Here is a 25,083-nt window from a genome sequence, read left to right on the forward strand (position 1 = left end):
AGTAAACCGCAAAAAAAGAAAAACAAAACTGCAACCTAACAGCATATGTGCTAATATGCATCGCGGCCAGGGTATGCGTCACAGTCACGGCCAAAGGCAAGGCTCTCTCAATGGACAGGGCACATGCGACGGTGCCATCGCCAGTGCTGCTAAAGTAAAAATCTCCTAAACGGTGCAGGTTTAGGCGAAATTTACTGTACAAATATAAAAACACAAGATATACCTGGCATATAAATCAAGAAAAAGGACTTCAAGCAAGATGTATCTAAGCTATAACGGACCATGAAATGCTAGGTGACAATTTTTTTTGTGCATTTCTTCACAATGTAAGATATTTTTTTTTGGGCAATTTACCGCATTTATATGCCACTAATACTTTGCATATTTACTTTGAACAGAAGGAATAGCCAGGGTCACTTTGGGAAGTAGAATTGTATTTTTTTGTGCAAAGGGTTGTAAACTAGCTAAGTGTGTTGTAGTAAAAGTCTGTGACATTCACAAATGTCGCTCAACATAATGTTCAGGTCTCAGATGATTGTCCAGCAAACTCTATTCTAAAGAAAAGGTCATAGTTATGCTTTGCTTAGTATTCTGTGTAGTGGGCCCTTGTGTAGAGGTTAAACAGATGTTCTAAGAAGTGTTGCACACATGATTTATTCCAGGGATAATCTAATGCTATGGCTTTGCCATGAGACGTAGTCCCCAGTGGAAATGAGTGTGAGTGTCAAAGGAAATTGATAGTTATTTCCACTGAGCGTTGACACATGTCAGACTGCTATAGCCTGGCCATCACTATTAAAGCCTGAAAAAAAAAAAAAACATTTTGAAATACCCATATTTATATTTGTACTCCATATGTCCTCTCATACTACATGTCATATATGAATGAGATTTATAAAATACAAGAAATACAGGAGCATCTAATGCAACATCTAGTAATGAAACAGCAAGGTCAACTTATCTGGGAGCCTTCCCTCCCGAAATAAAACAACACTAATTAAAGGCTTAAAAAATAAACATAATACCTACCCCAGACCCAGATTTTTAATAGGCTGATGCATCACTGCTGCCTCCTAGAGAGCAATGTAACTAAGCATTCTTGTTGGATATAATTTAGCCTTTAATTAGTGTTTATATGGTGGTTGGGGATCTCCAATAGGTGGAAAATTAACATATGATTTTCATAGCACACATGAGAAACATGTCAAATAGAACTGATCCCCAAATACCTCCAATCACCTTCCTCATCCTTTTTATAAACACAGAGTTTTGGAAGGGTTCTTAGCTCTCTGGCCTGTGTAGACTCTAGTATTGTCCTCCATTCACTAGTAGCCAGCCAGTTTAGGTTTACTTCTAGTAGAGTAATTAAAGGCAATTATTATGCAAGTGGTAAAACCAAATATACCAAGATGAGGTAGAGCAGTGTTTCTCAGGTTTATTAAAACTTCTATGAGTCAACTCATCTCAATTACCCCTTTATATCAGTAAGAATCTGCTATAAACAAGACAGAAAGGGTGAGATGATCGCCAGTTCCAGATTACCAAATAGAATAGGCACCAGCCTATGGGGTCCTGCGACTATGGATCAAAATAATATTTATTTGATCTTGAAAGAAATTCACAATGAAGCTTTGTAGCTAGCTTATAAAAGATAGAAAAACATGAATCAACTCAAAGAAACTAAAACTTTACATTAAAGTCTCTAGAGGAATGACTGTATTAATGTAATGTACCCCAAAACAACTTAAAGTGCATAAACCATAGACATCAGGTTCACATTACAGTTTGTCTCTTAAAAGCTCTAGTGGCGATTATGCACACTGTTAAGTTCAGTGTTATCCCACTGGGGAACACGCACAAGAAACCTTCAGAAACCTCTCGAGGGGGACCCCAAGGTTTTGACTGCTTAGGGGGTTCCACAGAGTTTAATCAGGCAATGATGATCACCCCAGTGTATAAACATTCTCTACTGCACTGATAAAAGTGCTTCTGTTGCTTTCTGTTGTAGAAATTCTTATTTCCTTTCCCATCCCAATGACCACAAAGTAAGTGATAAGAATTTCCTTAGTAGGAACATAGACAGCAAAAAAATCCAAGCAGATATTTCAACCTTTTCACACTTTATCAAAAGTTTAAAAAAAAAAACTTTGTTCCTCTTTTTAGGATATTCTGATGTAAATGTGGCTTTCTAGTAAAACGTATCCATTTTTTTCTGCCTGGTCAGCTGATAAAGTGCAATTTTTATCCAGATGTATCTGTTGGGTATGAAAAAAGAGCCTTCAACACCAATGCCTAAAATGTTTATGACACATTTGGGTTAATACAAATATAATAATAATGTAATGGCACTTTCAGGCACGGGGACCACTGGTGGCTATGGAGCTCTTGGCGTTTATTTTCCCCTTACCTTCCTATCATAAAAGTCACTCCCCCTCCCCCTTTCCTTCTTTCATTCCAATACTTATGCACAAACTCCCATCTCATCACAAGACTTTACCCCATATTCTCCCCTTTTGGGGTCTCTCTATCAAATCCATTCCTCCAAAGAGGTTTCTTGGAAGTAAAAGACCAATTACGGCGATATCCAAAATCTTTTCTTATGTTTCTTTGTTGTATGATACATAGCCTCAGTAGTCTTTTCAGCGATATATTATACATTACCATTTTCCAATGTGTGCATATGTTTTTGAACACTTATGGGTCAGCTGAGTCAGGATTTATGGTTACTTTTTTGGTTATCTTGTAAGTCGACATATGAGTACTCGCATGCCAGGTATACCTTGTGTTTTATATGTGTATTGGCTGAAATTATATCTGACTGGATTGTATTTGTACGAATTACTGTATATACTGGCTGTGGATTTATATGCATATACCCTTTCTAAAATAAAGAATTAAAAAATACACATACATACATATATATATATATATACACATATACATACACACACACACACACACACACACACATATATATGTATATATCCTTTATTACATTATAAGTAGGGATGCACCGATCCGATATTAGGATTGGATATCGGCCTGGATACTGGCAAAACAGATGGATCTGGGATCCAGAAAATTAACAGATCCACAGGCCGATCCAGTTTCGTCGCAGCAGAACCTACGTCAGGGTTTTGCACTTTATATTTTTTACAGGTTTACTGTTTGATTACTATTGTATGTTCAAGCAATAAACTGTTTTTTTTTTCTTGTGGCTACATTTTATTATTTTTAGTTTTGAGTTTGACTTTGATTACATAATATTTTAGATTTTGAATGCACAATTGTTATCACAAAACAATAGTACCGGATCGGTATTGACAGATACGCAAAGCCAGGCATCGGTATCGGGACTAGAAAAGTTGGATCGGTGCACCTCTAATTCTAAGGAATTCAGCTAGGTTACATTACCTATTAGTGTAATATTTACTGTATCTCTGTATCTAAAGTACTGTCCATGTTTAAATGGGGGCAGTTTCACCCTCACTTCCTGTTTTGGTGAACATGCAAGAAGAAGGGCAAATATCCCTAATGGGAACACGTTGGAAAAAAAAGTGTAAAGTTCGATCTGGGATCTTGGTAGTGGTCATTATATTTTGGCTGGTTAGAGGTGTATATGTGGTTTCACTACTGATTTGTTGCAAGGAATGATAAATCTCCTTTCTTGTTTTCTTGTGCAGGTCATTTGGGCCCCACGTTTCAGTGTCAGCCAGTACATCAAGACCACATATGCAATGATGACAGCGAAAAGGTATGGGTGCCCTTAAAAGCTCATAAATAGCATGACAACCTTTCACACGTTAAAAAGAAATTCAATAATTGCTCATTACTTAAGCAATAACACATGGAAAGAAGTGCATTAAACATTTCAGCACTCAGGCTGGGAGTCTCAAATGCCTTAAGGAGGAAGCTTAACCTTTATTAAAGAATGTTTCTCATGAAATTCAAATATGTGTCTACATATAACCCAGTATATCTATTGATGTGTGTATATCTGCCTGAGGATGCATGCAGTATCAGAAAGCAAACAGCTAAGGAAAATAAAACGAGCAAATATGGAATGGGTGGATGCATAAAAAGTTATCACATTTTCCGAAGCCAAAGTTCAACAAATATATGGGCATGTCTGGAGGTTTTGTGTTGGTGTAATGTTTTTGTCATTTGAGCTTCAAGTGTCCATTTTTCCAGGGAATACATAAGATAATTGTGAATAAAAAGATATCATGTTATACACATTGGAAAAAAAAAACAATTTTAGAGGGGGTAATTTTAGGGCTACTTGAACACATCATTTTAGAAGAGGAATAGAACTCTGGTGGGCCCCTGCCACATTTGTAAGATAGTGTTTACGGTTAACACATCAGACTAATTAAAGTAGCTGTATATATATTTTTTGTATGTGTTTCTAGAAAATACCACAACTTTATTAGGACTCTTAAACTTGTTTTAGGTTGATGAGTTGCATAAAAGTTAAGGGTTATATTGTGTATATAGCTTGGCCAAGAATACATTGACCTCTTCAAGGATAGACTTATTTAAAAAGAATATATAATTTTTTAAAGAATTGTTAAGTTAAATAGAAGAGAAACTGGTGTCTGCAATTACCCTAGGCACCACATTCCCAAATTATATAGATAAATAAAGAAGGTAGGAGATGGGATTTTAAAGTTACCACACACAAAATATAATATAAAAAAATCAAATTTTTATTATAAACATTAAAATATGTTATTAGATAAAAACATTAGAAAAAATATTAATATAATACTGCTGCAAATGTAATCATCTCTACATGTTTCACCAAACTATGGCTTCTTGAGGAGACTTTTTGGAGAAATGCATACCAGTTCACTACAAAAGAGTAATGTATTAGAGTACAAATCAAACAAAAAAAACACAGATCTTATTTTTCAGCTAAGCATTTACATTGGATATAACACTTCATAAAATTGGGTAATTAACACCCTTACTTCAAATTAATACAGATATTTTTGGGTAAGCTGTAGTAAGAATCCCCTCACCTTATTGCTAAATGCCTATTTGGAGTCCAACATCTATACCCCACCAGGATATCAGTAACTGTAGAGAGGAAAATAAGGGCCCAGATACATACCAATTGCCTAGAGAGATTAGAAACACATCCTATTTTATATATATTAATTGATTGATTATATTAATCCACATATACTGAAATATCCTGTATATAACCATAAGAGGGAAGGGAAGAAACCATACCTCTAACTGATGAAGGACAGTGCAAAAATACGCTCCAAGGAGTCTCCAATATCTAAATTTGCAAATAGTATAAGGTTTTGTTGATCCAAGGATAAAGGCATAAATATGAGACAAACCTTAGGTCTCCATGTGGTGCTAGAACTAAAAGATTGACAATATGTCCAACCAAATAGCCATTTGGAATTGCATCTTAACATGCCATCAGAGAAAATAGTAAATTACATCTACCACTAATGTTCATGGTATATTAGGATGTGTAAACCTGACGGTAAAGGTGCAGCATAAAGCTGCCATGTCCTGGCCTCCCTTAAATCCCCCTTCACCTCCCCCGGCGTCCAATTGCGACATGGTAGATGTGGACACCAAAAAAATGCTGCCACGCATACGCAGTCCCCGTCGGAATTGATGTATCGCAGAAACGCGATTGGTCAGTCAGCGCCATGATGGACCAGGGAACAGTGCCCATAAATGGAATGGGCAAGTGACTCATGCTAGATGACTCAGTGTTCACTCAAAAAGAGGAATATCCTAATTGGCACCATGGGATGGAATCTAAGGGGGAAATCACTGCTTTCGGGACAGCACAATAAAGGCGCCAGCAGAGAGACACCAAAATAGATTGGCTCCCCCCCAGTGGCACCTTAGGCATTTGTATAATCACCCATCCTTAGTGCATGTATTTAGTTGGATAACTGCCATTTAGTGACTAAAAAAAAAAAAAAGTACACAGTGACCAATTATGATATTTATAAAGATGAGTTGTTCCCAAATTATTTCCTAGCTTAAATAGGGATACCCCCAAAAAACCATTACATCAAACGTATCTAAACTCATCAAATCAGTGTTCAAATAAAAACATTAACCAATAAAATGTTTCCAAAATGGCCAAAATAGGAAGCAAGCGAAACAACCTGTGTTATAAAAAGGGCTTAAAGATTCATTGAGCCTAGGCATCCTAGTCACTTTTAAAGTTAGAATCCATTTTGTTTAACATTGTAATATAATTTGTCTATGTCCTCCCCTCTTTCATGTTTAGCTGCATGCTCCAGTGCAAAAAACTGAATTTTTTTCAAATCAAAACCATGATAGAGGCGGCCCATATGTGTACTTATGGGAGTTTCCTGGATACAAGGGACTCATGGTCCCCAATTCTATGGGAAAAAAAAGGTCTCTTGGTCTTTCCAATATAGAAGGCACCACAGGTGCACTGCATATAGTATACTATTCTAATGGATTGGCAATCAGCAAAAAAATTGGTCTAAATGTACAACCATAAGGGTCCTTTCACACGGCCGCTCCGTGTGAAAGGTCCGCTGCGGGACTTTTTTTTTTTTTTTTCCACGGAGCGGATGACATTTCTGTCATCCGCTCCGTGTGCCCGCATATCATCCCATCCATTTGCGGATGATATGCGGACATAATGTAAGTATATGGCACTGCGGATGTCAGCGGATGACACCGCTGACATCCGATTTTCCTTCCTTTCCGTTTTTTACACGGAAGAAAAAAATGGGGTTCTGTTCCATTTGTAAAAACGGAACAGAACTGAAAGGAGGAAAATCAGGTGTCAGCGGATGGTATTCCGCTGACACCCGCAGTGCCATTCACTTACATTATGTCCGCAAATCATCCGCAAACGGATGGGATGATTTGCGGACACACGGAGCGGCCGTGTGAAAGGACCCTTAGGCAAGACATTTTGTTGGGTTTTCATAATGAATCTACAGAAGTTGCACTTGTAGCATGGGGCTGTACCAGTTCTTTTTGGTTGGGAATGACTGTGTTCAGAGTAATGACTATGAACCAATTGGTTCTTTAGGGACTGAGATTGTCTAAAGGTAATCTGAGAATAAGTTTGAATATGTTTAGAAACAATGTCATCCAGCAAAAGAAAATGCCAGTATTTCTCAAAAATATATGTTTCATTTTTCTATGTTGACCTGAATAGCGAGTGTTGAGTCTGACATTAGAGTACTTGGATTTAATTCTTTTGGTGTGGATCAAAGTATCTTTTTTGTTCTACAATCCGATGGTATGCCTTTTTAAGACAAGAACGACTGTATTCTCTACCCAAAAGTCTATTCTATTGTTTAGTTAAGATGTGTGAAAAAGATCAATATATATATATATATATATATATATTAATTAAATTCTTTTTTTTTGATAAGACAATTGCTTATTACATATACAGGTTCTGCTTCCTTGCTTTACGGCCTTTTTTCACAGTGCGCTTTTTGTGGCAGATTTCAACAGTTGTGGACAGGCAGAGTAATTGCACTGATCCACTGAGAGTTTCCTTTAGTAGCCAATTTAAAAAAACAAAATATCAATAACAAAACCATAGAGGAGTAAGATTTTGTAAAATGTAAAAGCCATAGTAAAACAACTAAAATACATAAGAACTTAACAAAGGCATTTATCTAAGATATAAAATGTTTTTTTCTGTAAAACAATGTTTTTTTTTCTGGCTCCGTGGAACACCAGTAAGCCAATATAGAAGGTTTCTATAGCATCACAATCTAGGCTCTATTAATTGCAGTTCTGTTTGTGAGCCCCCTGTCTTGGTGTGCCTGGATCTAAAGTTTGTTACGACTCTGTAATTTAGTACAGTGCACATGTTTTTCCACACTTACAAGCTTGTGTGTTTTTAAAGACCCAGTTGAGTTTAGTGGAAGTATATAACAGGGTTATCTACATGAACAAAATGGACCCTTACTTCAGAATGCTGTATGTAGAATCAAGAACAGGTCCTCGCTGTCTAGGTACCCTGTTTGTTGCTGACAACAAATCGTGTTGTTTTTTTTCCCTTATATGGTAGCACTCCTGTTGCTTTAGATGCAGAGGACCATGAAGACAGCGGTAAATGGAACATTTCCTTTACCTGCACCAAGTAAAAGATGCCAATAAATGTTAGGAGTACTGAAATAAAAATTGTTGTTAAAGGTGATATTCAGGAAAGCGGTAAAACTCTTTTTTTTAAACTAGCCATAGACAATAGATGTCTCACCAAGATTGCACAGATATGAAAAGTCCATCTATAAAAGTGATATGTCTAGTATTAATTGAGTGGAATAGAGCTTTATTCCCAAACTGGTTTTTCCAGCAGTCCAAGAGCTTTAAAAAGAGACCTCCCCGTACCGTAAAATGAAATTAAAGCTTTGAAATGAATCCAGTTGAATTGCTAGGGTGATAAACACCTTCCATGATACAGTGGTGTTGAGGAAGTGATTAGATCTCCATTCCTATTTCCAGACAGCAGGAAATACTGAATCAGGGATGAGACACTGCCCCGCTTAACCCGAACTGGAATATGTGTTGAGTGAAGCCACGATCCCTCTTGAAAAATCTCTTTACCCTTGTCTGCCTTTCTTAAAGCGTTAATAATAATTTTATTAGATGGAAAGGGAAGTCCAGGTGGCTGCTCTACTGAAAAATCACCTTTATGGGAAACATCACAGATAGGGTAATAACATCTAGAAAAACAGCAGTGGAGTAGGGAGGTGACCCACTAAAGCAGTGTTTCTCAACTCCGGTCCTCAGGACCCACTAACAGGCCAGGTTTGCAAGATAACTGAAATACATCACAGGTGTTACCATTTGCTGCTCAGTGATTGCAGTATTCTAGTCTGCATCTCCCCAAGGTAATACTTAAACTCTGGCCTGTAAAGCCTCGTACAAACTCAACGATTATCGGCTGACCGATCGGCCGTCTTTTGTCCAGTGTTGTTGTGTTGGTTGAAATGTGCTCTAGACTGCACACAAATTTTCTCGGCCAACAACAACCAACTTCAGAAGTGATGTCATGTGCTGGTTTACTTTTCTTCTCTGAGCATGCCCAGTCTTGCTCATCTGACTTTTGTCTGCCGAAATCTGTACTGACTGATGGAAAATCGGCCGTTGTGTTGACGGCCAACAAAAATTTTATAGCATGCACACCAGATTTTGTTCGGCCGAAAAGTCGCAGTCGGTTGTTGGAAGCATCATACTAACAAGCCGAAAATCGGCCGATCGGACGTTGGCCGAAAATTCACGGCCAACAATCGTTGCGTGTGTACGAGGCATTAGTGTGCCCTGAGGACAGGAGTTGAGAACCACTGCGCTAAAGCATTTTGTGATACACTAGCACTTACTCATAGCAGTCTTTACCCTGTTTTTATCCTGTCTGTGATGCTTCTATAAAAGGTGATTTTTGTGATGCTTCTATAAAAGGCTGGTCGGACTTCCCTTTGCATCAACTCATCCAAACCGACACCTGCAAGTTCAACTACACCAAAGTGTGGCTTACTGACCTGGAGCAGTATCTTCTTTTCTTAGTTGCTTATAATTGTGTCACTTTAGCTTCTGCTACCCCCTGTTCATGCTTTGGTTGGTCGTTGCAGTTGTGTAAAATTTAAAACCTAGCTCCAGTCTAAACATTTTTTTTATTGGATAGAGTGGAGAAACAGTTTGAACTTCTATTATGTTTTTTCAAACAGGAAGTGATGGAAATCCCCCCCACTGGAAACATAAACTGCAACAAGACACATTTAAAAAAAAAAAAAAAAAATGTGTTATGTTGCATGTATTCCATGTTATTTACTGTGCCTTCTTCTTTGGCTATATCCCAGATATAGAGAAACTTTAGTGGCCTATAACATATTATTCAATCATAATAGAGTATAAGATATCAAGGGAGTATAAAAAATCAGTACAAATTTTATTACAAAAATCGGTAAAAAGACAACAATGAAAGGCTGGTGTACATTCAAGCCAACATGGTGCAAAGAACATAGGTGCATACAGTTCCAAGGACTGCCGTGATGAGAGACACCATGGCAGAAAATGCAAGGAAGACTCTTTATCATATGCACATTGTTCCCCTATATCAGAGTGTCTCCAGTTACAAAGGTCAATGAGAGCTTGTTCTTAAAGTTTATTTACTGCTTGTTAACCACTTGCCGACCGCCGCACGACTATTTACTGCGGCAGTCAGCCCCTACTGGGCAAAGCGACGTAGTAATACGTCGCTCGCCCACGAGCCTCTAGGGGGCGAGCGCGCGCCGCCGGAGGCACGCTCCCACCCCCGCTCCCACCCACTTGCCGACCGCCGCACGACTATTTACTGCGGCAGTCAGCCCCTAGTGGGCAAAGCGACGTAGTAATACGTCGCTCGCCCACGAGCCTCTAGGGGGCGAGCGCGTGCCGCCGGAGGCACGCTCCCACCCCCGCTCGGTCACTAACATCCCCGCGCGAGTGAGAGGCGGCTCCGATGTCCTGGAGACGGATAGGGAGAAAGGTAGGCGGCTAATGTAAACAAAGCCGTCTGTCATTCTCCCTGGTGTAACAGCAGAGATCATACAATCCTGCTATGTAGGATCGTATGTCTTTGTGGTTACATCACAAGCCACGCCCCCCACAGTTAGAATCACGCCCCTAGGAATACATTTAACCCACTGATCACCAATAAAGTTAACCCCTTCCCTGCCAGTGTCATTTTTACAGTAACAGTGCATATTTATAGCAATGATTACTGTAGTAATGTCACTGGTACCCCCAAAAGTGTCAAAAATGTCAGTCAAGGGTCCGATCTGTCGGCCGCAATGTTGAAGTCCCGCAAAAAAAAAAAAAAAAAAAATCGCAAATGCCGCCATTACTAGTTAAAACAAAAAAACAATAAAAATGACATAAATCTTTCCCGTAGTTAGTAAATGCAATAACTTTTGCGCAAACCAATCAAAATATGCTTATTGCAATTTTTTTCACCAAAAATATGTAGCAGAAAACAAATTGGCCTAAAATGTTAAAAAATTTAGATTTTTACATTTTTTTGGGGGGGGGATTTCATATAAAAAAAAATGTGAAAAATATTGTTATTTTTTAAAAATTGTCGCTCTTTTTTTGTTTATAGCGCTAAAAGTAAAAACCGCACAGGTGATCAAATACCACCAAAAGAAAGCTCTGTTTGTGGGAAAAAAAGGACGTCAATTTCATTTGGGTACAGCGTCGCACGACCGCGCAATTGTCCATTAAAATCACGCAGTGCCGGATCGCAAAATAGGCCCTGGTCTTTGAGCAGCCAAATCCTCCGGGGCTTAAGTGGTTAAGAATATGCAAGTATGTGAATGTCCATCGCCTGGCCGCAGTTCACTTTTAATTTTCCAGGTCTATTCCAGGGGTCTCCAAACTTTCTAAACAAAGGGCCAGTTTACTGTTCTTCAAACTTTAGGAGGGCCGGACTGTGGCCAGTCGGAGTACAAAATTACCTTGTGTCAGTGAGAGTAATAGTGGCCCATTTTTGGTGTCAGTGGGAGGAATTGTGCCCCATCATAAGTGTCAGTGGGAGAAATAGTGCCCCATCATTAGTGTCAGTGGGAGAAATAGTGCCCCATCATTAGTGTCAGTGGGAGAAATAGTGCCCCATCATTTGGGTCAGTGGGGGGAATAGTGCCCCATTGTTGGTGTCAGTGGGAGGAATAGTGCCCCATTGTTGGTGTCAGTGGGAGGAATAGTGCCCCCATTGTTGGTGTCAGTGGGAGGAATAGTGCCCCATTGTTGGTGTTAGTGGGAGGAATAGTGCCCCATTGTTGGTGTCAGTGGGAGGAATAGTATCCAATTGTTGGTTTCAGTGGGAGGAATAGTGCCCCATTGTTGGTGTCAGTGGGAGTAATAGTGCCCTATTGTTGGTGTCAGTGGGAGGAATAGTGCCCTATTGTTGGTGTCAGTGGGAGGAATAGTGCCCCATTGTTGGTGTCAGTGGGAGGAATAGTGCCCTATTGTTGGTGTCAGTGGGAGGAATAGTGCCCCATTGTTGGTGTCAGTGGGAGTAATAGTGACCTATTGTTGTTGTCAGTGGGAGGAACAGTGCCCTATCGTTAGTGTCAGTGGGTGGAATAGTGCCCCATTGTTGGTGTCAGTGGGAGGAACAGTGCCCTATCGTTGGTGTCAGTGGGAGGAACAGTGCCCTATCGTTATATAAATTAAAATTCATCACAGAGAAAACTGTTTTTTCTTCTTAGAATTTCAGTTGTGCAGGGATGGTGATAACCTCCTATCACATATAGTATAAATAGACCAATTTTGGTCTATTTATACTATATGTGATAGGAGGTTATCCCCATCCCTGCGCTACTGAAATTCTAGGAAGAAAAACCAGTTTTCTCTGTGATGAATTTTAATTTATATATTATTTTCTTTTGAAGTAGCAGCAATTATTATACCATTAGATCTAGTCCTTGAGCGCAGAGGATCACAGTATCATTTATTAACTGATTGTTTGTGGTATTTTTTATAGTGCCCTAATGTTGGTGACAGTGGGAGGAATAGTGTCCCATCTTGGTATCAGTGGGAAGAATAGTGCCCATCATTGGTTTCAGTGGGAGGAATAGTGTCCCATAATTAATGTCAGTGAGAGGACTACTGTCCCATCATTGGTGTCAGTAGGAGAAATAGAGTGGCAAGAACTATGGCCTACTGTTGCTAACAGTGGGGGGAGTAATGCTCCATTGGTGAGGCAAAAGCAAGCAAAGGGCCACATCCTTGCCCCCGGGCTGCAGTTTGGAGACCAATGGTCTATTCTTTTATTCATGTGCTTTCTTATCAAAGCATAGGTAAAGAAGGTAGAAGGCAAAGAATGGAAAGTGCTATAAATATTTATTAACGATTTTTTTAAATCTTACTCTATGTGCACACAAACCCACATCCTCCTATGAAAATTATGTAATTCACCTTCATTGTTGTTTGTTTAAATGAGATGCTAAATCTAAATTGCATGTCATTTTACAATTGCCTTTTGCCCAATTTGTGTATAAATATGCAAAGGTTTCTGTGTAATTGACAGCACTAAATTAAATTAAAGCATTCAACTTTTTTTTGTGTTTTACTTCACTGGTAATTTCAGGCTGGAGGAAGACTGAGTATTAGATAACCCTGAATAATCACAACTTTATCTCTAGTATCCTAATTTATGACAGGTTCCTTGATTTAAATAGCACTATTTCAGTTGGATTTTGGTTATATTGTATTTAATTAATATTATTTTTTTAACGCTTTTGATGCTTTTTTTTTTTTTTTTTTTAGTATGTAAATATGGGGTGTCAAAATCAATTTCATTGTGGCCTGCATCAGCATTATGGATGCCCTCAAACAGCCAGTTGTATCTGTAAAACTCTATAAATGAATCTACTCTTTATCATATTAAATAATTGCCTCTGTATTAGATTATTACTGGTTTTAGTAATATTTTTAAGGGTGACTCCACTTTCATGGGGAAAAAAATAGCAAAAAAACAAAACAAAAACAATACAGCATATACAATTGAGACACAAATCATATTGTAATTGAATGTTATTAAAAATGACCTTTCCTTTTCAATCTGCAGCTATTGTATTTTTCTGAAAATGCAATGCAATATGGCTACCTTTAGCTGTTCTGTGCACAGAATGTGTACTGACCACACCCCCAGAAACATTTCCTGCTTGTGTGATTGGCTCACCAATTTTCCCAGAAGTCTGCACTAAGATACAAGTCAGATTTCTGGCATTCCCTGCAACAAAAATGTAATTTTTGGTGAAATAAGCCCAATAGGAACACGTCTAAAGGCATGCAGGCCCAGCAGCTTTTCTCATTAGTGTTCTGCAGCTGCCACAGCTGATAGATAATTATAAAACCACTCCCATTAGACCCACTCAGCACAGAGGAACAATAAATGATTTCTTCAGAAAAACAAAAGGTAGGAATCTGCAACAAAGGTTGTTATAATCCGTGTAATGTACAGAGATCACCCAGAGGGGAATGTTTTTTACCCCAGCATTTCATATTCCTGATATGTGCCTGCTGTATCATACTTGTATGAAAAATTATCCTGTTCTCGTTATATTGCTTCCTTTGTGTGAAATCCCTGGTGTTCCTGCCAGTCCCTCTGCTTTCCTATTAAAAACTGACCACACCGGGGCGTGGCCAGGAACGGCATGTGAGAGGACGCATCTCACTGAGCTCCCGCTCTGATCCGTACACCGATCCTTTCCCCGGTCTCCTACGCTGCTCACCGGGTACCGACGGCATCCTTGTACCGTCGGGCACACGCCTGTGATCCCTCCGGCTGGCCTTCGGGCGATGCACCGCCGCAAATTGCGGGAGAACTCCGGGATGTCTGGGCCCCAAGATGGCGCCGCGCACGGCCTGCCGCAGCGGACGAGAGGCTCCGAGAAGCCCGCCAGCTCCAGCAAGTCCACCAAGCCCCCGAAAAATCCACCCAAAGAGCCGCAGCGCGATATGCGCTACTATGCACAGAAGTTCCCTGGCTCGGTGGGGAAAGGGAGACCCCCAGACGCCAGTACCAGTGCGGGTGCTTCTGGCCCTGTCAGCCCGGGTGTGGGTGGCCCTGGAGTGGAAGACTGTGCTGTTGAGGGTGAGGAGGAGATGGAGCAGGGTGACGGGGAAGTGGAGGAGCAGCCCACCCTTGCAGATATCCTGCGGGCAGTTAACAGATGCAACGCCAATGTAGACCACCTCAAAAAGCAATTTGGGGGCCTGACAGAAGCGGTGTCCCTTCTTCGGCAAGACCTCCAGAAGGTCAGGGAGCGCACCACGGCTGTGGAGGGGAGAGTGAGTGACTTGGAGGACCAGCTACCCCCCCTGACCAGGGAGTCCCGCCATACTGCTGGCATGACCAGGGCCCTAGAACAGCGAGCTGAGGATGTTGAGAACCGCCTTCGGCGGAACAATGTTCGCATTGTGGGTCTGCCTGAATAAGTGGAGGGGAGAGACCCCACGGACTTTGTGGACTCTTGGCTCAAAGAAACCTTTGGTGGGGATGCCTTCTCCCCTCTTTATGCCGTTGAGAGGGCCCACAGGGTTCCCCCTCGTCCCCTGCAACCGGGCCGCCCGCCAAGGACCATGCTTGCCCGCTTGCTTAATTATAGAGACAAAGAGACTATCCTGAGACTGGCGAGAGAGCGGCGGGATATACAGTACAATGGGGTGCGGGTCTCGTTTTACCCGGATTTCTCCGCTGAAGTGCAGAGGAGCAGGGCGAAATTCTTTGCGGTCAAACAGCGTCTGCAGAAACTACATGCCTCTTATGCCATGCTGTATCCTGCGAAGCTCTGTATTATTGCTGGGGGTCAACATAATTTCTTTGAGGATCCGTCGGAAGCTTCCTCGTGGATTGACCACAATGAGCATTCCCTTCGTCCTCGTCAGCTGCCTCCGGAAGATGGTGTGGCCTGAAGATTCTTCTCCGGTGCCCTTTTGCGATGATGACCCGGTGGATGCTGTTTGGGGGGCCCTGCCCCCAGCCTGGAGATGGAGGTTCCAAAAAACAATAAGGTGTGACCACCCTCCTCCTGCGCTTGGTATCCAGGCCCCTCGACCACACTCCTCCCGGGACTCACAACTGGCTTCTTAGATGGCTTAGGTCTTGCTGCCCATAACGGACTGGGGTAGTCCACCGGTACTGAAAGCAAAGAAACAAAAAAGGGCGCACCGACCAGGGCTCTGAGGAAGAGGCTGGGCCTCGAAACGCGTCAGCCGTCAACTCATCAGTTATGAACGATTGTATGGACTACACCCGGACGTTTGAGCAATTGAGCTTGATATGACTTATTTCATCTACGTCTGTGAGTAGCCATTTTTTAATGTTACTTCAATAAAGCCTTCTATTGAGGATAATGCGCTAGGTCGGTGCGCCCTTTTTTGTTTCTTTGCTGGAGATGGAGGTACCTGTGATTTTTTCCTCTCTCCTGCTACCCCCTGTTTTTGTTTTTCCCTTCCCCTGCTCTACCCCTGTTTTGCAGGTGCTAATATCCTGGAGACCGTTGGGACTCGAACTACTGTTTGCTAGCTTGGAGCTGTAAGGTTCTGTCCATTCCGCAGAAACTTGGGTTCCTGTAAGTACTTGTGACTTATTTCCCCCTTTTTGGATGTTTTTTTTTTTTTTTTTTCTCCTTCTCCCTCACCTCCCTTTTTTATTTTTCTGTGGGGGGTAATTTTTCTCATCCCCTCTTGGACAGTATTTGACTTCCTCACCAGTGTGGATGAGACCTGTTGTCCTCTACACGGGAGGGGAGGCTGAGCTGGGGTGCTCCCCAGGGACTATGTCTGCGACACCGGTGTCCGAGGGCCTTGGCGGTTGGACTCTGTGTGGCCGGTTGGGGCGCCCTCGGCACGGTGCTCGGTTTTTTGCACTGTTTAGTTGGAAGGTCCTGTTGACCTCCCTGAATTGGAGTCCGAATTGTACCTTTACTGTATGTTTAGCTGGTGATAGCCAAGACCCCTATTTTGTACCCTATTTTGTGCGATGTTCGCTAATCGGTGTCCCAGCCCCGCCGGGGCTTGTGCTGCTCTGTCGCCCACCATGACGGCTGTCCCGGTTATTTCCTGGAATGTTAGGGGGCTGAGGGACCCACTTAAGCGTTCCATGGTTTCCTCGACCCTGCGCAGGCATTTTCCAGCCATCTGTTCGTTACAGGAGACTCACTTGGATGCTGAGTCGCGATCCTGGTTGCATTATGCCTGGGCGGGCTGGGAATACCACTCCACGCACACCTCCTACTCTCGTGGGGTGAGTGTGCTAGTCCATCGGTCCCTTGACTTTCAGGAACATCATAGTCTAGTGGACAGGGAGGGATGGTTTGTATTTATATACTGTAAACTGTATACCTTACACTGTATTCTGGCCTTTATTTATATTCCGCCCCCGTTCCATGGGGAGGTCCTTCGCCAGCTTGTAACCTATACTCTGAGCCACCCGGAGGTTCCGGTCTATGTACTGGGGGACTTTAATTGTGTGTTGGACGCTCAGCTGGACCGACATTCTTCTGCACTGGGGAGTGGGGGCATGGGCCGATCGGCCTTGGCGAAATTCGCTGAGGAAGTGGGTTGGACGGACATCTGGCGACTCCGCAACCCGGGGACCAGGGTCTTCTCCTGCTTTTCTAAAACCCACACCTCTTTATCACGTATCGATTTGTGCCTCTGCTCCTCCTCTGCCATTAGATATGTTGACAAGGTTGAATATGCCCCCAGGGGCCCCCAGGGGTGTCTCAGATCATTCTCCTCTGGTGCTGTGTCTAGCTGTGTGCCCCTCCGCTACCCTGCACAGGGCGCCGTGGAAACTTAATGCCTTCTGGTTGCACTTGTTCCCCTCACATGATAGGCTTAGAGAGGCTATGCGGGAGTTCTGGCAGGTACATGATGCTGCGGGGGAGCGGGGTGTACAGTGGGAAGCTTTTAAGGCCTATCTACGGGGTTTATTCATCAGGGAGGTACAGGCCATCAAGAGGAACACGGCAGCTCTGGGGGAGCAGGCTGAGGGTTTGGCGACTCAGCTGGAGGCCCGCTATATTGCGGACCCATCTGAGACTAACCGAGAGGGCTGGCTGGCTGCTCAGGAGGCTCTGGTTCGTATTAATTCCTCTGGGGCTGAACGTAGGAGGTTCTTTCAACGGCAGGCCTACTATGAGGAGGGGGAAACCACGGGCAGGTTGTTGGCCAGGATTGCTCACTCTCATCAAACGTCGCCGTCCATTGGGGCACTCATGGGTGATGGGGGCCGGGTCGTGAACACCCCGGATCGGGTTATGGAGGTGTTGAGGGCATTTTACACTACCCTATACCAGTCCAGACAGGGACACACTGCTGCTGAACTCTCGGAGTATGTAGATGCCATCTCCCTGCCCTGCTTGTCAGATCTGGAGAGAGCTGAACTGGAGGCTCCCCTTACCCTGAAGGAGCTTCAGACTGCGTCGGTTTCCTTCCCTAACTGTAAAGCTCCGGGGGAGGATGGGCTGCCAATGGAGGTATACAAGGAGTATGCGGAGGAGACGTTGCCGCATCTTCTGGAGGCCTTTTTGGAGGCCAAGCGGAATATGAGGTTGCCGCCTTCTATGTGTAGGGCTAATGTTATCCTCCTCTTGAACCCGGGGAAGGACGGTCTGGACCCCGGGTCCTACCGTCCTATCTCGCTCCTGCAGAGTGACATTAAGATCCTGGCGAAGGCTCTTGCACTGCGACTCAACCGGGTAGTTGCTTCCATTGTACATGCTGATCAATCGGGCTTTATGCCGCACAAGTCGACGTCCATTAACCTGCGCCGCTTATTCCTGAACATACAATCCCCGGCGGACAATGGGGGCAGTAGGGCATTGCTCTCACTCGATGCGCAAAAGGCATTTGACAGTGTAGAGTGGGACTACTTGTGGGTGGTCATGTCCAAGTTTGGCTTTGGTGAGAACTTTATTTCATGTTGTACCAGGCCCCGGTGGCCGCTATCCGGGAGGGTGGTAGGGTGTCCCATCCCTTCTCCCTGTTTAGGGGAACTAGGCAGGGGTGCCCCCTGTCCCCCTTAATCTTTGCCCTGGCGATAGAGCCTCTAGCTGCCCTGATTAGGTCCAATCAGAACATAGTGGGATTCCGATACGGCCCCTTGGAGGAAAAGATCATGCTATATGCGGATGATACCATGCTTCTGTTAGGTGATACCTCTGGTTCTCTGAAGGAGGCTATGGAGGTTATTACTACGTTTGGCTCGTTTTCGGGCCTGCTTATTAATTGGTCCAAATCCTCCTTGATGCTGCTCGATGATCCCGAGGGTTCCCAGGAAGTGGGGGTAACGGGGATTCCTGTCTCCACTGAGTTTCGTTACTTGGGGGTGCAGGTGACCCCACAGCCCTTAGACTTTGCCCGTCCTTCCCTCCTCGCCCGCTTTAGGGATAAGATAAAGGTCTGGTCGAGGTTGTGCATGTCACTGGTGGGCAGGGCCAACCTCATAAAAATGATTCTCATGCCCCAGCTGCTCTACGCCCTTCACAACTCCCCGGTCGTGGTCCCCCTAAGGCTGTTCCAGATTGTCAACACCATTTTTAGATCATTTCTGTGGCTGAGCAAGAGCCCTCGTATAAAGTTGGAGCACCTTCAGCGACCTAAGGAGCTTGGGGGTCTAGCAGTTCCAAATCCCTGGCTGTACTACTTAGCCTCCCAACTTCAGCATATTGCACGGGTCATGAGTGAGAAGGGAGAGGGGTCAATTGCAGGCCTTGTGGCCCACATTGTGGGCAGGGGAGATGTGGCGGCCCAATTGGAATCCTTGCGATTCGGGAAGTCTAGTAAGCGCTATCCAACCTATGTCCTTATGCAAAAGACCTGGAACAAGGCTCGTCAGCTGCAGCAGGTATTGGGATATACGGACTATAGCCCTATCTGGAAGAATGCCAGATACCCGGAGCTGGCTGGATTGCCGTACGGGGCTAAGTGGCTGGGACATGGCATCTCTCATATGACCCATATATTCAACGGTGGGGTGCTCAGATCTTTTGCTGCACTTCGGGAGGAATTTCGTCTTCCCAAGTCCATGCACTTTTATTATGTACAGTTGGCGCATGCCGTTAAGGCCCAGGGGGGGGATGATCTTTGGACTCACTTTCCCGCCCCGATATTTCACTTTATGTCTACGGTTTCTGATTTTAAGGGGTTTATTTCCCATTGCAATTCCCTCCTAATGAGCTCCTTCATGGATCGGCACCCCCTTCGAGTGGTTCCCCGGTGGGAGGTGGATGTGGGGGTATTTGAGGATGAACAATGGGAGGAGGCTCTACAGGCTGTGCAGCTGAGCTCTCTGAATGTGGCTCAGAGATTGTCTCAACTCTACATTTTGTACAGGACTCATTACACGCCAGCCCGGCTGTTCAGGATGGGGAGGAGAGATTCTCCCACCTGTGGTCGATGTATGCGGGACCACAGAGACTTAATGCATCTTCTTTGGCGCTGCCCCAAACTTCATGTCTATTGGAAGGGAGTACTCTCGACGCTCTCGGGGGCCTTCGGGGTTACGATACCGGAGGACCCTAAGGTTTGTCTGTTGGGTGTTCTTGGTGGAGTTCAGGCCCCGGAGCTGGCCCTGCAGGCCATCGGGCGAGCTCTGTTTCAGGCAAGGAAATTGATACTGAGGCGATGGATTTCACCAAGAGCCCCACTGGTTAAGGAATGGGTTGCGGCTATGGGTGACACACTTAGATTAGAGAAGTATATATATCAACATAGGGGCAGCGTGGGTAAATTTGACCGCCTGTGGGCTCCTTGGCTGGCTGTGCCGGGGCTTTCCCCGGTGGAGTTGGTCCTGAACAATCTTCTGGCGGGGGTGAGGTGAGGCCCGGGGACCATTGTTACACGAGAGATCAATGTCTGCTCTGCTTATGGTTGGTGTATCTGGTGGGGGTGCGGGGCCGCTGGGTCGGACTATTGTATATTTTCCTGTCGCATATGGGGATTTATGTTGGTAAACATGTATGCTATTACTGCGGGCTTTTTCATGCACTTGAGTATTGTACGTGTTCTGGACTCTGTATTTCTGTTCTTTTTTTTTTGTGTGTTGATGTTCTGTTTGACATCTTTAATAAAGTTTTTGCCTGATTTAAAAAAAAAAAACTGACCACACCAAGTAGGAGAGCATACCATGGTCAGTTCTTTAGCTGTGCTGGGAACTCTCCTTCAGTGATCAGACTTGTCCTGACATGCTCTCCCTGCACATCATTCACTGGGAAGCTCAGTGTACTGTTGCTTCTCCTCCTCTCAACTCTTATGCAGCTGAGAACAGAGGGAATGTGATTGTTTATTAAGAAAAAGAAGGAATCTATAACATATATTTTTTTATATTTATACATAATTGTTTTGTCTTTTGTTTAATTTTAAACTGAATGGGCTGTTTTACAAGGTGATCGTTTACAATCGCTTTAAGACTGAGGCTACATTCACACTTGAGCAGAGCATTTTCAGGTGTTTTTTCAAGCTTTTTTTTTTTTCCAGGCGTTTTTGAGTGCTTTTTCGAGCAGATTTGCAAATATTTTAGGCCTTTTTTTTCATATAGGCTTTTTTGCTTTGGCCAATAGAAACCTGTGTAAGGTGTGGAGTGATGCAAGAAAAGGGGATGGGAGCTCTTGTTTGAGCTGAAAACGCCTGAAAAAAATGCTAATTTCTCGCTGTTCACACGTTTTCTATTGAAGTCTTTGGTGACAAAAATGCTCAAGTCTGCCTGAAAAATAGCACATGTACTTTTTTGGGTGACAGGCATTTTGCTACAGGCGGCAAAATGCTCAAATGTGAACAGGGGCCATTGAAATGAATAGGATTTTGCATGTTGAGCGTTTCTGAGCATTGAGCTTCAAGCTAGAAAATGCTCAAGGGTGAACGGGGGTCTTAAGCTGTGAAGGGGCTGGTGCAGGCTGGCACAGAGCCCACTCACACTTCTGTAGCAGATAATGCAAGTATGAAAGGTTGAGTCACACACCACTGGTATCATCCACATGAAACTTTATTGGAGACTGCTCAGACAGAACATGGTTCTACCATGGTATTCTGTGTTAGCAGTCTCCAATAAAGTTTCTTGTGGATGATACCATTGGTGTGTGACCCTTTTCAATTGGGAGAGAATAGTATTATTCTCACAATAGTCATAAGCAGATGTCTACAGCACACCCCCCCCCCCTTACATCAGATTTTAGTAGCCCCCCCACTATCAAAGGTCAAGGATCCTCCACCCTCACTTCACAGTGCACCTCCCTTGTGCTGCTGCTAGGAAGAAGTTGAGGGCAGAGCTGAAAAGCAGAAAGTGCGGGGTCTGGAGGAGGACCAGAGGACAGCTAGAGTCAGCTGCCCTGCCAGAGTCTGCTGAATGCTGTGACTAGGGGAGACGGAGATGAGGGGGTGCTGCAGCTGCACAGAGAGGAGCAGGATCTGTAAGAAGAGTTATGTCCCCTCTTCTGCTGCTGAATGCTGAGACGGGGAGAGGGGGGGCTGCAGAAAGGAACCTCTCCACAGCTGCACTTAGAAGAGCAGCATCTGGCTTAGGAGTTCTGTCCTCCTCTCCGCTGTCTAGTGCTGAGACAAAGATGGAGGTGGATACAAAGGGGGTGCCCCAGCTGCAAGAGAGGTGCAAGGCCCACATGAAATGACATGGAGGGCCAGATTCAGTCTGCAGGCCTTGTGTTTGACACATGTGATGTAGATTGTACATAGCACCTGTATATTTTATGCTGGAATCGTATATTTGGAAGCAGTGGCGGCCTGTGCATAGGGGGCGCCAGGGCGCCGCACCCCCTAAAAAAAAGGAAAAAAAAATGACAAAAAGAACAATAAAGTTTGAAAAAAAAAAATCGCGTTCGCCGGCCTATGTGGTGGCTATGGGGGGAGGGGTGGGTTTTACGACCCAGAAGAGGCGCAGATTGGCTGCCTTCTGGGGGCGTAACCTGGGCGCAGGTCATAGCGATAGGACACCCCCACTTTCGTGATATCCTGGCTGTGATTGGTCCAGTCTCCAGCCTGGACCAATCATCATCCAGGACATCCGATTGCTGATCACGCTGACTTTGCAATGGGGGCGGTGCCGGTGCGTGCGCCAGTCATGCACCGTCACCGCCCGATCTCCTTCCCGCCGCCCGGACCGATCGGAAGACCAGAAGACAGAAGAGGACGAGAGGAGCAGCGCCGTGGACGGTTCCCGGAATCCCGCCGCCGTCAGAAGAAGAGGACTCGAGGAGAGGAGCAGCGCCGTGGACGTCTCGCAGGCAGCCCAGGAGGAGAGCAGGTAAGTGATTAAAGCCGACCTGTGCCCTCACCTGTACCATGCCTATACCATCACCTGTACCATGCCCCCTATACCATCACCTGTACCATGCCGCCTATACCATCACCTGTGCCATGCCGCCTATACCATCACCTGTGCCATGCCTCCTATACCATCACCTGTGCCATGCCGCCTATACCATCACCTGTGCCATGCCTATACCATCACCTGTGCCATGCCTATACCATCACCTGTGCCATGCCTATACCATCACCTATGCCATGCCTATACCATCACCTGTGCCATGCCTATACCATCACCTATGCCATGCCTATACCATCACCTGTGCCATGCCTATACCATCACCTGTGCCATGCCTATACCATCACCTGTGCCATGCCTGTGCCATGCCTATACCATCACCTGTGCCATGCCTGTACCATGACCTCAAAATCACGCAATTTTTTTACCGCGTTTTTTGCCGCAAAGCAATACCTATTACATTTTTCTTTTTGCACCCCCCCCCAAAAATTTTGAGCACCAGCCGCCACTGTTTGGAAGTGAAAACTAAGACATTTTGCCCATGACTCTGTAATAAATTGGAGCACGTTGTAATATACAACAAAGAGCAATAAATGCAAGTATTTTCTCTGACACATATATCTGCCACAAAGCATATTCAGTATAATTAAGGCTGGAGCAGTTTTGTTAAACCCTGCTGTGCCTACGGCAACTGACTTTCTGGCAATGCCTCATCTCTGCTTTGATTAGATTTTTGTCTCGCAGTAAAGTTGATAATGCTAAGAGACATAAATATGTAGAGAAGCAAAGTATTCTTTACAGAATGCATTCTATTCAAATGATAAATATTTTAGATATACTATAAAATGTGCTAAACATTTGTGCATATCAAACATTTGTAAGAGTTTAAAACAACACATTTTTTCCCTTGACATACCCTGATCCAGTATATATGAATGGGGCCCTAGTGATTTAAAAGGAACCTATCATTTTAAAATAATTCAGTATTTGCATAGTACAAAGACAGAAAAGTACATTTATATAAAAAGGAACTGTTGTAGTAATAGAAAATCAATAATAAAAAAACGTGACCTCGAAGGGTACCTTATTCCATTGTGATTGAGAAGCTTAATTGGAGTAGTAGTGTGCTTTTCGCCACTGGAGCATTTGTTTTGCTGCACACTGACAGCTGTCAATGCTTGATACAGGTACAGCTTGTACCTAAAAAATTCTTAGCTCGAATGCTAAAAAAAAAAATGCTACTTACCCAATCTTAGCCCTTCAAACGTTAATTTTTGTCTTAATTTTTCCTAATTTATCAGCATTTAACAGTAAGAGGTTTATTATTTTTTACGCTGGTTAGGTTGGTTGACATTCACTAAAAGATCCTGGAATTTAAATATAGTTTACATTTATCACTACCGTTTGAAGAGAAAAAAAAATGCACGGGTATACTCAGCATTCGTTTCAACAGTGGAGCATGGAAGCTTTAGGCCCCTTTCACACACTCCATCCGTCGGACAGACTCAGTTTTTCTCAGCGGGGGATCGATTTTAGTATCACTTTAACCACTTCCCGCAAACCAATTTTCCCTTTACGTCGGCTTGAAGAAGTGGTTGTACCGTGGTGATGCCTGCAGTTAGAGGCCGTTTTTTAGAGCCGGCGGTCGGCTTTCTAATGATAACAATCGATGCAGCTCAGCAGCCACTCGGCCGTTATCATAGGGAGTGGGAGGGGATGTCGTCCCCCCACCCTCCTGCCGCCTTCCACCTCTCTGCCCGGCTGTCCCGTCCCACCGGGAGACCCGAGCGCTGGTCAGAGTCCCAATTGAGGCTGGAATCGGCTTTTAACGGGTCTCCAATGAAGTAACCCGGAAGTGACGTCACAACGTCACTTACGGTTTACTAGGCTGCCAATGGCACCAATTTTAAAAAAGTGACAGTATTCAAAAATGCAGGTTTTGGCATTTTGAATACTTTTAAATGCAGTGGGTGGGTTTGGGGTCTTTTAGACCCCCAATCCCTCCATAAAGAGTACCTGTCACTACTTATTATTGTCACAAGGGATGCAATAAAGCAGCAATAACAGCAATAAAAGTGATCAGATTTTTTTTTTTATGGGACAGTGAAGAAAAGCAAAAAGAAAATAAAGTAAATAGAACATTTTTTTTTAAAAAAAAAAAGCGCCCCTGTCCCCATGTGCTTGCACAGCATAGAAAACACATACGTAAGTCGCGCCCGCAAATATAAACGATGTTCAAATCACACATGGGAGATATCGCCTTAATCATT

The 25,083-nt window shown here is 43.8% G+C and overlaps 1 protein-coding gene across 1 annotated transcript in view; it reads left to right on the plus strand.

Annotated features, from left to right (window-relative positions):
• RNF38 (ring finger protein 38) overlaps positions 1–25,083 on the plus strand; it is a 443,031-nt gene that overhangs the window by 234,157 nt on the left and 183,791 nt on the right. The window contains exon 2 of the mRNA XM_082261799.1: positions 3,684–3,754. Coding sequence (XP_082117925.1) covers positions 3,684–3,754 — 71 coding nt within the window. The remainder of the gene's footprint in view (positions 1–3,683; positions 3,755–25,083) is intronic.

Source organism: Pelophylax lessonae (assembly GCF_965119305.1).
Source record: "Pelophylax lessonae genome assembly, chromosome: 1".
NCBI classification, from domain to species: domain Eukaryota; kingdom Metazoa; phylum Chordata; class Amphibia; order Anura; family Ranidae; genus Pelophylax; species Pelophylax lessonae.